We start from the raw sequence: 13504 nt of genomic DNA, 5'->3' as shown, positions 1-13504 counted from the left end.
TCCTATATTCATTTCTGTGAACTTATTCCTAAATGGGACAAAGTATGTCAGCATGAAATACCTTAGCTTTAAAAAGAAGAGCTTTCTTTTCCAAGCTGTTTATAAAAAAAACATGGAAATGCAGAAGCAAAGTGTGGGATACACAGCTTCTAAAATTTCTTCATTTGGAGAATCCTGGAAGCTTTTTATTATTTTTTCATTATTATTTCAAAATATTCAAATATGTGAGACAATATTTCTTTGCTTTGATATATACAGAAGTTTGGCTTGGTTCCAGATCAGGACAACAATGGTGTGCTAAACACATAGAAGTTCATGAGGGAGGAGATATGTTTTTTCTCAACCAGCCAGCTTGGTTAGTAATGAAAATAGCAGAATAGAGACAGTCTTACACATGAAGAAAAGGTAAAGAAAACAGTTAATATGTGTGAGGAGTTTTTGGTTTGTTTGTTTGGGTTTTTTTTAAAGAAGAGAATAAACTTGATTCATTGTTCATGAAAAGTGCACTTGTAACAAACCAATCAATGAAGATTAAATGAAGAATAACAGAGAGTCCTGAAAAATGCAGAAGTGGAGAAGTGAACACAATAGGAAAAAATGTGAATAATTTCACATATGTTTTCATTTCCTTTTAGAAGTTATTGACTGAACACCTACTTGGAAAGCAGAATGCAGTATCATCAAAGAGGTTTCTGAGATTGTCTAATTTTTAACTCTTTTATTTTTATTTTTTTTAGAAGTGGAACTGAGCCTGTCAATTGTAACTGAGTTTTAAAAGAGCTTTACACGTCTAACGTCATTGTTTTTGATTTTCAAGTGATAATCCATGCGTGTGCTCACAAAGTGAGAGAATATAAACAATGCCTACTGCTTGAAACTGAAGTAACTTTTTCTTTGCAGAATTCAAATCATCTTTCCACTTTGTTTCTTACATCTGCCACCTTCAAGCCCGTTTTCTGTGCTACAATCCCTGTTAGTGGTGTAACTGCAGGTATATTAAGTTTTTCAAAAGACTTGAAGGCCATTTTATGATTCCACAGCAATTTCATCAGTTGAGGACCCTTCTTCAGTTTTTAAATTTTGAACCACATATAGCATGGCCTTCCTCATTCAAACACTGTCTGGTCTGTGACAACCAGTAGCGCAGGTGTCTGAGCAAGCATCTTTTACCACCCCTGCTCCTGCTACATGGATATTACAAATGCTGCCTCTCTTATTCCGTAAGAGGAATAGGACCAGGAGCTGGGTCATTCCCTTGTCTCTTCACAGCTCTGAGAATCCTTATGACCATACTGCTGGCAACAGGCACTCCGGAGACAAAAGGTGTTTTCCTGTCCTGATGAAGCAACTGGCTCCCCCTCCTCCCTTTCTTGTCCCTGAACTGAGTCTTGGTGTCTGTATTAAGGTGGCTATTCAGAAGTGACAGAGTTCACCTGGGAGATGGGGTGGATTTTGGTGTTTGCCAGAGTCCGCTTCCTCAGGACTAGCTGAAGACTCCACACTCTCTAATCATAAGACTTATTGGCATCTCACTCCCCTGATAAAAGCCTCTGTGTTCTATGGTCCCACAGCGGTATGTGCATTTGAGTTCTTACGCTTCACAGAAGTGCCTACAAACCTTGCTTACATACTATACACAGTGTGCAAGTCACTCCCTTGTCCCTTGAATGACTGCTGGTTTTCAGGCCAAACACTTTCTGCGTTGGTGGATATATGTAGAGGGATGTCAGTTCTTCAGCCTTTGCAACCCAAGGCTGTTCTTGTGACCGTATCTTGCTTTGTTTGGGGAGCACGCAGTTCTGATTTTCAGCTCAGGATCTTAATGTAGTAAGGAGCTAAAGTCCTAAATAGGAGTCAAGACTTTAAATATTTCCTGAATCTGATGTGACATATTTAAATAGGCTGTAAAATTGCTCATGACCAGATATTTCATTACCTATATAAAGGCATTGTAAAATTTTGTGGTTAGTTTATCACGCACGCTAAATTTTTGTATTTCTTGTTCCAGTATATTTATATTCAAATGTTCTTGAAATTACTGTTTAAAGATGATTGTTAGTGTGAGGCAGGCTTAATGCTGTTTGGGTTGGGTTTTTGTTTTTGTTTTTTTGTACTTGATAACCACATGGTGTGAACATCAAGACTGCTTTCTCATTTAAATAGTAGGTAAGTACAAAGTGATTAGTTTACCTTCTTTCAAGAAATAAATTATAAGCTTTTTCTAGACATTTTGAGGGAAATAATGAGTATTTCCTGGTGGGTGATTCATTAATTTTTTTAAAAGATAACTTCCACCTCCTCCCCAAATGACTAGAACGTATCAATGACTGAACATTTTTAAAGCATTTTGTATTATTCGTTGAACAGGAAATAGGCTGCTACTGGGGTTTTCTGGAAGCTCATCATGGGACAGGAGTTTGGTATCTCAGCGAGTAGGAACCTAAGCATAAATCCAACATTGCCTCCTACTGGTAGGAGTGTTTCATTGCATATGCTACCTTTTTTATTTGGGGGTGGTCTTAAGTTTGGTTCCTATGGATATTTCTGCATTACTCTTGTCTTCCCTTTTTCTTCTCTTTCCTTCTCCTTTCTTTCACCTCTGCTATTTTTTTCCTTCAACAAGAGAATCAGCGAACATACATCTGGCTTTTTTTGCACATAGTTCTTGCTTTGCTTCTTTTGACTCCTGGCGCTACGTCCTCATGAGCAATTTTCATATTGCCCCATGGGGTTAAAAACAGGAACAAAATATCCACATAGTGAAACTCACAGGAGATGGATTCCCTAGGAGGGCTTATTTTCTTTAAACAGCACCAAAAACAACTTCCAGTTTTTTTTCTTCTAGAATGTCTTTTGCTCAAAACCCTAGGGAGAGAAGACATGAAAGATTGATGCCTGTTTCTGTTAGTCAGAACATGGGAAGTGTGCTTTGCTTCTTTGCTTCCTTTCCAAGTTTGGCTATGCAGGGCATTTGGGAACAGTGTTAATATATAAAACGCTAGGCTGGCCTTACAAGACCTGCCCTACCTCCTCTAGGGAGAGAAGACATGAAAGATTGATGCCTGTTTCTGTTAGTCAGACCATGGGAAGTGTGCTTTGCTTCTTTGCTTGCTTTCCAAGTTTGGCTATGCAGGGCATTTGGGAACAGTGTTAATATATAAAACGCTAGGCTGGCCTTACAAGACCTGCTTTTCCTACCTCCTGGAACTGTCGGTTGATTTCCCTACAGTTAGTCCTTTCATTATGAATCAGTTGGTACCAGTCCTGTTCAATTTTGAGTATGTCTGAATGTTAAAGGCATGAAACTCAACAATAAATAAATAAACCACGTTTCCAGTTTTGATCTCAGTAGTAATACCCTCATTGGACGATCTGGTATGTTTTCAGAGACTGAAGTAATGGTCAGAATTCCATTTGAAATTGTGTATTTAATGAAGTCTGTATAAACTTTCGTGAGTAGTGTTTCATTAGTGTACAGAATACTGTAGATTGCCGCCTAGTGATGTTTTCTGTGTTAAAAATGCCTTTTTTTAACTTGCCATGAAATACAACATTTATTTCCCGTCAGACCAAACCATCTATAAAATCTTTTTATTCATTTAAGAATACAAACACAGAGGAGTATGATATTGCTTTGGATCCTTGTGGAAAATATGAACAGTATATGCATGTTTTTTAAGAGTAAGAGGAGAAGCAGTTTGTGGCTGTGCCCCAGTAAGCAGGCCACAGCCAGCAGTTGGTCAGATGGGGTTCTAGCCTTGCCTCGTGGCACCGAGATGTTTACGCATGTTGGTCTTCCACTTCACTGCTGTAATGTCTCTTGCTTGTTTTGACTGTGATCTTTTGGCATAGGTAGCATGTATAGCACAGAGGGAGTCTGTTGTCACCTAGTTCTGAGATTATGCCCAGAGGCACTGACTTAAATGTATCTAATGTGTGAAATAGGATGAAAGAGATTCTACAATGGTGTACGAAAATAATTTAATGGTGTGAATGCAATGCATATCTTCTGTAATGTAGTTTGTGTGTCTTTGGAGAAGATGATATGAGATACAGGTGGTGACTAGAAAAATTTTTGATTCTCAGTGTTTTTCTTTGTTAAATAATAAACAGCTCAAGTGTAATGTTCTGTTCAACTTTGACTCTGTTAGAATTCCTTACCTGACCTGGGGAGAAAGAGTACAAGTAAAGGAGAAGATCTTATTTGATGCATTTATAGTAACAGATCTTCACTGTCTTTTAAAAGCAATCTGAGTTCTTGAGAATAAAAGTAGTGAAAATGTTTGGGGGGCCAGAAATTTACATGCATTTCCTTCTCTGGGAATTAATGAGAGTATAGATGTCCACTTAAATTGTTTGTGTGATGTCCACTTAAATGATATATGTGAAAACTTGAAACTATGAGGAATTTTAAACTCAAAATTGCTAGTCATATTACTATGAGCATAAAACATCTTGTTCACAAACAGATACTACCTTCTGAAAGTTTTGACTTTTAATTTAAAAATGTCACCTTGTTCCACGGTAAATTCTAGTCATGGGAAGTTCTTGGGGAGCAAGCATACGTATGTATTACGTGATTTTTGCATGGAAGCAAGAGGAGAAAGGAAATACGACACTTTCTAGAAGCATGTATTTAAGTAGTACACAAACGTAACTTTTACATTTGTGTTTCAGGAAAACCAGATGCCTCTGCTGAAACTCTTCTGGATCAGGAATGTATAAACCCTATGAGTTACTCAAGCCAGCTAGAAGACTCTGGGTGTGATGTGTCTAATGACTATGCATTTGATTCTTTAGGCATAACTTCTGGTTTTCACCAATCTGAGCATGTCGACACTTCTAAACGTTGGTTGGAAAGAGTTCCCCCATTCAATCTTTGCTGTACTAGCAAGGAGGAATCTCTGACTGCTCCAGTGCAGTTTTTGCAACATCTGCTTGAAATAAGAAAACTGTCAGAAGGAGGAATTCTTCAAGCAGACTTCACAGAGCTTGAGAATGATTCTTTCACCATATTCAATTCAGTGTCTCAGTTGCTTGATGGACTGACTATTTTTTACAACAGTCCTAAATTTCCAGTTTCTAATTTTCTTACTGAAGCAGTTTGTGTTTTGATCAGTTTAATAACTGATACTAAATTATCTAATCATGTTTTGAAGAAGTGTTTCAAGAAGCTGGAAGAATTTAAGAAAAATCTAATTCAGATTATTTTAAGAAACAACAATGTCAATAGGGTAAGTTTAAAACATCTTCCATCTTTCCTACACCATTTCAGTATACTGTAATATTCTCCTGCTTTTATGCACTTTTTAAAATATTAGTTTGTCTTACTATATTTTGAAGAGTACTTCTCAGAGATTTTTGTAATTGTTCTTTTTTGTTACATGGACAATAAATGCTCTAAAGCATTTGAAAAAGTTCTTGCTCATGCATGCAAGTTCTTCTAGTCTATTCCTGAGTATAGGACTTTTATAAATTGTTAAAAAGGCAGATTAAAACAACTTCATAGAAAATATGAGAGGAAGACACATTGTTTCTCTTGCTATATGAAGATATAGTGTCGATATTCACAAAGTAATGACTATACAATTTTTTATTCTTTCTTGTGCACCTAGATTAATAGGTTGGTTTGCTTCAGAAGATCTCTGTCACTCTCTAGACTTTTGCAAATTTGTGTCTTAAAGATAAATCAGCAAATGAGTGAAGCATTTGGAAATGGCATGTCCCCGGCACAAACAGCAAATAGGACTGAGCTGCATTTTGTCTGTATTCATCATTTTGCATTGTTCCATGCATCATCTTGTTAGTTTCCTCATTCAACTGAAATATCCCCTGTTTGTCTTCACAAGATTTCCTATAAGTAATTAATTCCATTGTCTGTCTTAGGATTTTTGGTTTTCATTCTGTCTTTTAGAGTGGCTTGGAATGAGCATGATGGTGGAATTGTTTGAGACTTAGACATACCAATTTAGTATCCACATGTACCTAACTACGCTACCATTACAGTAAATTAAGATCGTATCCCTATAATCCATGGAGCCTAAAGAATGCTGACCCAGGTACTAGGTCCCTGTTTTAGGATGAGCTCTAGAGTTGCCTTTAGCAAAATGAGAGCCTAGACATCTGCTACACCTGTGGACAGATGTACCCATTTGTCTTAATTTAAAATGAATCCCACTTATTGTGTATTAAGTATTTACCCCAGAATGTAAATATCAAACAAATATCATTACCATACTAAGGGGGAGGGTGGGGGGTGGATATGCCCTTATTTTGGTTAGATGTGTGAAAGCGAAAGCATTCAGAAGGAAAACTTCATATACTGAAGATTTTCCAGGACTAGAGCCTTGTGTCTCTAATACCAGGGTGTTTTTTATTTCAATGTCACCATGGTGTGATACTTAGTTTTTAATTAGAGGTGTTCCTGGCCAGTGTTTTGAAAGGATGTGAGCATACATACCATTTGTGTGGTATTAGGAATAGAGAGTCATGCAAGTGTGACTCCTTTTATTTTTTTGTGTGATTACAGGATACAGAACAAAGAAAACTTGAGCAGGCACTCAGTAAGGACTTCTTCATAGTTGATGACATCCAGTGTTTCCACCTGTTCCCCTCCTCTACCCGAATGGGAAGTTAATAAATAATTAAAATAAAGTTAATTGTAGGAGCACAACCAAGAGGTTATCCAGAGAGGGATTACTTGGTGATTGGAGGAACCTGGGGAGAGGACAGAAAGAAAAGCAAAGCTTAAGCGAGAAGTGTTACGTCTTAAATGAGAGAAGGGACGTTTAAGGGAGCTTAAATAGATCAGGGACGTTTCAAGTCTGCAAAGTGCTTTTAGAAATCATTCAGGAATTATGTATATGTCCACATAATTTGCAAGTGGCAACTTTTCTCTGAATAACTTCACTGAAACAGATGGCTTTTTATGAGATATTTTGTATCTTGCTTCCACCAAAATACTGACTTAACAGTTGTTCCTATCGGCAGCCATTACTTCAATCAGATTCAAACAGTTTAAAAATTGTATAAACCAATTATTAAGGAATAATCATGATAGTTTCCAGATTTCTAGGAAAAAAGGAGAAATGTTGTGTGCAGTAATTGCAATGTTTATAAAGATTTATGGAAAAGTTCTTTTTAGAGGTTTGGTTTTCTTTAAACTGAATTGAATATGGAAATAAATATGTAGCATTCAGAATTAGTAGTGGAAATTGTTTAACTAATTCTTCATGTGCTGTGTACCAGAGTATCTCCCAGGGACACTTTATGCTTCAGTTTTAATCATCACTGTTTACTCAAGTGGTGATTGAAACATCAAGATTATAGGTTTAAAATAAAATTATCATTAATTACAAGGCTGTCATCTGGAAAGAGTGGCAAACTGTATGAATTTTGGTTCCAGGAGGTTGCTTAAATGCCTGCAGTATAAAAATATTAGGAATTTTGTTGTATCTAACCTTACTAACTGTCAAAAAGCATTTGTACAGACAGCCACCAATGCAGCTATAGTATTTGACACAACTTTCCCTTTGCCATCCTAACGTATAAAACTGTCAGGAGCTGTCAAGGAGGACAAAGGGCTGTGAGAAGCATCTTCAAAAAGTGAATAAAGAGAGAAATGACTGTGGATTACACAACGCCTCATCTTCAAAAGCAATTCCAACGTTTTGTAGAGCAAATTAAATAACTTAAGAAACCTTTGAGAACTGGAAAAGAGGTAATTATCTCTACATTAGATGTAAAGGAAGAAAAACAGCAGCAGAATTACTTGCTGTAACTGTTGAGTCCCATTGTTTGAGATGTTTCTAATTATAAAGCACTGGAAGCTGTAGGAACCAGCAAAGACATGTACTTGGAGTTTTTCTGCCTGGATTCAGTTGCCTAAAGCTGTGCACTTTGTATAGATTTTTTTTGACCTGAAACTCCAAATTGACACGAGTATCAAAAGGAAAAAAAAAATCATTTAAGATATGAAAGGTAAAATAAAAGGAAATATTACTTAAAACCATTTAAATCAAAGAACTACAAATAAAAGCAGCCTCTTGAATTTCCCTTTTTAATTTTTCTCCTCTCCCTCAATGTTTGGAGAGCAGCTCAGAAGTCTGCGTACAGTTGTCAGACACACAATCTTTTGGAAGAAGCCTTCTGGAAATATCTAGGAGGAATATTAAGTCACGGCTGCTAAGGGTGAAGCATGAATGCTCTGAGGTTAAATCATCTGCCTGAAGGCCTGCCTCTGCACCTTCTACTGGCATAGTCTCGTGTCCCTGTATGGCTGCTACAGAAAAGCTTGTGAGGATCCTGTGCCTAATTCTGGTACAGATGAGCTGTTGCTCTCATGCTGCAAAATCTGTGATAGTCGCTGCTGATCTGTGGAGCAAGTGCTTTGCTTGTCACCAGTTTTTGAATCCTCAACACCGAGAGTCTTGGAGGTTCGTATGGGTGTATTGCTGTTGGTGCGTTGCCTTTCGACGTGCAAATTGTTCATTCATGTTGAGTCGCTCTACTGTCAGCAGAACCACTGTCCTATTTATGCAGGTTCTTTGCAAGTCCTGCTTTGAAGCAGAGAGAAATGCTGTTGTATTATAAGAAAACTCTGCGAGACTGGATTCAGTTTGTGGAGCCACTGGCTCTACTTTTCAAATGGACTGTTCTCTACTACCTGACAAAACATGGGAAAACATTTCCCATGGAAAACTTCCGTAGGAGCTATGGTATGTAATTACAGCTCCAGTGGAGTAGAAACTTTGTCTCTTCCCCTTCAGAAAGGAAGCGTAGGAACTTTTTTTTTCCTTAATCTACCCATTTGGGACTTGACAACAGCTATCTCCATCCACCTCCACAGGGACATAGTAAATGTGCCTCTCTCCTGCTCCTAGGTGCATCACTTGCTCACTGGCACTGAGATGTGCCTGTTCTGTTGAGGTTTGTTTCTGTTGTCCCGGATGTCTTGGAACAAGGGATCATTTCTCCTATTTCAGAAAAATGCAACAGTTGGAGGCACTGGGGATTCCCAACTCTCTGTGCTGTTCAGAATAGCATGTGTGTTTTATGTTTCTGGTGAAGGTTTTGCACAGCTCATTGCAGTAGGGCACTTCAGAGAGGACACTAAATTCCTTTTACATGGGCAGTGTCTGAAGCTTGCCTGGAAACCTGCTGTGGTGAACTTGCGCTGGCTGTAGCTTCGTAGTATGTGGAATTAGCTTTAGATGTCAAATCCCTATAACAGAAATTAAGATACTTCATACATGTCTTATTTACATCCCTCATATATACAGCTGTGCAAAACTTGAAAAGAATTATTGTTAAGGAATTCAGAGTCTCATTTGTTACTTTGGAGAGAGAAGAAAAATACTTTTACATCTGGCTTCTTTCAATGCAGTTCGGCTGTATTCAAAGCTGTCATAGCCAAATGCAGTCACAGGGTGCTGCATTACATAGGATTTATGTGATGTGATCCCTAGTGGTGTCACACTCGTTTATCAGCATTGTTGACAGAAGTTCAGTTCACTGGTTGTACTTCTTTTAGGTGCAGCTGATAATTTTTTTTTTTTAGGTCCACTGTAATTTGGAGCATGGCTGATGCATCAATTATGTGCCAGAAGATCCTGTCCTTGACCCTGGGTTCTGTACAGAGACCTGTGTCTGTTTCTTGGACCTCTTGTTTTAAGGAGTTAATTAAAACACTAAAATAGAAGACAATGGTACATTGCCTTCAGGATTCTAGAGTAAAGTCGAGCTGTGTAGGGCTCTCGGAAGAGACTGTTTTCTGGTGTCTTGTTCCGGTTCAACAAATACCTTATCCATCTGCCCCACCTCACTTCATAATCTCTTTCGAACAAGACCCATAAGGAAAAGAGCTGTGTTTCAGTGAACTGTTTGCTGCTTCTCATGCTATGTTTAAAACATCAATACTGACTTCGAAGATGCTGTCAAGAGTCATGAATTGCCTGCTCCATTCAAACAAAGCAAAAAAAAAAAAACCAAACAACAACTTATGTGCTGTTTCCTTCCTTTTTTTTAAGCCTTGTCCCCTTTGGAAATTGGCTACCCTACCTTTAGGGTAGTTGTTTTGAAGTTGTTTTTTGTTAAGAGAATCTGAATGGATACTGAGACATGACCATAGCCTCTAGGAACTTTTCTTATCCTATTTGGGACTTTACTGCCTGTTTTCATTTTTCTCTCTCTTCTTATGTTCCATCTAAAAGTCTTTATGTAGAATTTTGGAAATGCTCAAATATTACTGTTGATATCTTTAGCAGAAAAGCAAACTCAAGAATTCTAAGTAGTAGTTTAATGCCTTTACAGGATGTTTGTGTGAGAAAGGATTCAAAATTCTTCATGAAAATACCAAGCTGAAATGTAGTACAGTGGAAAGCAGAAAGAGAGAAATGTTTGAATATCATTGACAATTATATAATGAAATGTATGTACGTGTGTTTGTGCAATTGAAAAAGTACACGTTAATCAGAACCATGGTTTTGAATCTTTTCTTATTTAGGATACAATTTGTATGATACATTAATTGCTGAAATTACCTGGAAGAGACTAATCATAAACATGCTCCCACTAGTTGTGAGTGACAATAAATTACGCTGGCCATGTATAGTTTGCAGTATCTTTTGTCAGCAACTGCCAGGACAGTACTTAACTCATCAGTTTACAAGAATCTTGCCTGCTCAGGGACAAATAAGATTTAAAAATAGTTATTCATGTCACCGGTGGCTCCCAAGTATAAAACTAGTGGGCTTCAGTTTTCATAAATTAACTGAGTCCCGAGGGGAATATTATGGCTCTTGAGACATGGTTCATTTTCATCGGCCAAAGAATTTTACTTGTATAGTGGAAGAGCAGTGCATTCGTATGAATATTAAAATGTGTTGCCAGGATTTTATGGTCTAGTAAGAGTCAATGTTTGAACCTCTTGATTGTTGAATTGAATTCTCTCAGCGATCTGTTGTCCTATGTAGGAAGCTATTTAAGTCAAATGGTAATCAAAATCCATTGTCTTGTAAATCACTACAGTCTAAAGCAATCACCAAACTGGCTGACTCTCATTTACTTCAGTAAAGTGGATCATAGGAGTAACTAGACAGGAATGAATGAAAGAAAATTTTGTCTGCCTCTTAGACTTTTGCCCACCTTCCCTCCTCAGCCAGCCTCAGCTGATATACATCATGCACTAAAGCTGCAATTATTGAAGAGTTACAGGATGCAGTTAGCAGGATTTTTTTTACCATTAGGGCAAAAAAGTTTTATTCATGGTTTCCAACCTGCCTGTAACGCTGTTTTGTCAGGACTGTCTCTTTTCCTAATAACAAAGACTGTCATTGCCTGTTTTTATCCAAGTAATTAACTAGTATTCAGCATATTACAGATTATTTCCACTAGGAGGAGAAAAAAGGGATGGAATAGGCCTTTGCCGTTCTCTTGATTTACAAATTAAATTTATGGGGGCCCTTAACCCAAGAATACAGGAAGTTCTTGTTTTTGTTGAATATGATAGGAAATATATATCAAAAGCTCTTTGTTTGTTTGTTTCCTCTGCCCCCAGTCTCTCTCCAACGAATGCTTTCTGTCAAAGCTCTCTTAACTTTCTGTAGCATCGCATTAGCAGTGTCATTTTGCTTCTTTGGCATCTCTGATATTTGCAGCTGAGAACGTGTGGAACAGCAACATCAAAGCCCATCCCTCAGTCCTTCATTTATCATGCCTGTGTAAAAGCGTTTGAATTCTATCTAGGCCTTGTTTTCTGTTACTGTAGCCATGTTATTGAACAAAAGGACCTAAATTTGTTCTATTTTTTTGTTCTCAGGGGTACCATAGTAGGTGGTTATTCAAAGAGATGATATGACCACCTTAGCTCCATCACATCATTACTTACCCCAGCTCTTTAGTTCCATTCTGGTCACTTCCAGATGGAGGTCTAGGGCTGTTCTTGCTGTAAAGATGGTCTTTGTCTTCATGGGAAAATTCAGTTTGTTGCTTTTAACAGAGATGGTGCTTTTTTTTTTTTTGTCTTGGGGGGAAATTACCTCTTACATCCTCTAGTTTTTGAAGGTGGCTGTATATCCCAAGGGGTTTTTGATAGTAGTCCTCAACCATTGCTTAAAATGTGTGTACATACTTTAATAATGAGAATCTTAGGTTTTCTCTGTTCTTTTGCCTGTTTACTAATGAACCTTTTCTCATAGCTTAAATTTGTCATGCTTCTCGAGGAAGTATTTTTGTGTGCCCAAATAAGGTGTGTGTTTGTGTTATGGCGATAGGATAGAAATGAAACAGGCTCTACAGAGCTTATTTTATCTACAGCCAGTTGCAGAGACAGTTGAGTATTCCTTGCCTAACTTTTTAGTGCTCAGCTCCTGCAGTGAAATCCACAACCCTAAACAAGGTACCTCTGTTCTTCCTAGGTATGCGTGCCAGATACTTGGCATCTTTAAGTGGTATTCAAAGTAGCTCACACATTGTGGGCAGAGGGAAGAAGGGTGAAGGATTGGGAAATAAACATCTGAAATCCATTTTCATCTGCAGGGACTGTCTGTAAATCTTAGACGCTTAAATGAGACGTTGATTTACATCCCTGAATTTCTTTAAGGATGACCAGCTCACTCTAGATCAAAAACCTAAAAGCTAAAGAATACCTGTTTTCTGTAATTTATCCAGTGACTTTTTCTAAGCAGTCCTCAGATTAAAAATTTGAATCCATAACTCCTCTGCTCTGGGTGAGCTCACACTTGTTGCTTAGTGTCTTCTGCATCCATTAACATGGCTTGGCAACTCAGCATCAGCAGCAGATAGGCAGTTCTTCACTCCTCTAGGCTTCTGACCAGGGCTAGTTAAGAAGGAGGAATCAAGAGTAATATAAATTTTAATCTCTCAGGCAGGGAAGACTTTGTATCTAGAGCTGCTGCTTCATAATCAATAGAGTATTTACAGTAAGTATTAAAAAAATGGGCAGCAGTAACATCAGAGTTGTCCAAGTGGCAGCTGTTGTGAATGCTGTTTCTTTAACTGGGATGCTGTCTTCCTGTTGACAATGTTTACTGGATCGAGCCTCTTGGATGAATTAGATATTTAGATGCCTAATTCACAAATCCCAGGAAGATGCAGACGTTCTTGATCTCTGCCAAGATAGCATTGCTTAAAGTAAATTTATTGTGAAAACTCTGGTGCCAGCAGGATCCCAAGTGTCTTCAGTAGTTAGCTGTATTTCTTTATACATCAGTTTCTTGTACTTTAGTCTTCAGATGAACTGATGAATTGTGTGTTTGTGTGCCCTCAGGGAAACTCTTGCCTTTTCTGTAAAGGTGATTGGGGTGAGGTGATATGAGCAAGGTATTTAGTTTTAGTGTGTGGAAATTGAGGTTGCAGAGAGAAGTCCAGAAGTGATCAAAAGGGACTTCAGGGCACTGGGGCGACTGGTTGAAGGATCGGGAGCACAGGTACTGTTTTCCTCAATCCCTACAGTGGCAGGGAAGAATACTGAAAGGAACAGGAA

At 38.0% G+C, this 13504-nt stretch overlaps 1 protein-coding gene across 1 annotated transcript in view; it reads left to right on the top strand.

Moving 5' to 3' along the window:
- Positions 1 to 13504, top strand: part of MEI4 (meiotic double-stranded break formation protein 4) — a gene marked incomplete at its 5' end in the record, with an annotated part of 40343 nt that overhangs the window by 10246 nt on the left and 16593 nt on the right. Inside the window, one exon of the mRNA XM_009275788.2 lies at positions 4678 to 5234. Within this exon, the coding sequence (XP_009274063.2) occupies positions 4678 to 5234 (557 nt within the window). The remainder of the gene's footprint in view (positions 1 to 4677; positions 5235 to 13504) is intronic.

The sequence above is a fragment of the Aptenodytes forsteri genome, unplaced genomic scaffold (genome assembly GCF_000699145.1).
Source record: "Aptenodytes forsteri isolate BGI_AS27 unplaced genomic scaffold, ASM69914v1 Scaffold256, whole genome shotgun sequence".
NCBI classification, from domain to species: Eukaryota; Metazoa; Chordata; class Aves; order Sphenisciformes; family Spheniscidae; genus Aptenodytes; species Aptenodytes forsteri.
The sequence above is the reverse complement of the archived record's forward strand: the minus strand, read 5'-3'. Positions and strand labels throughout refer to the sequence as shown.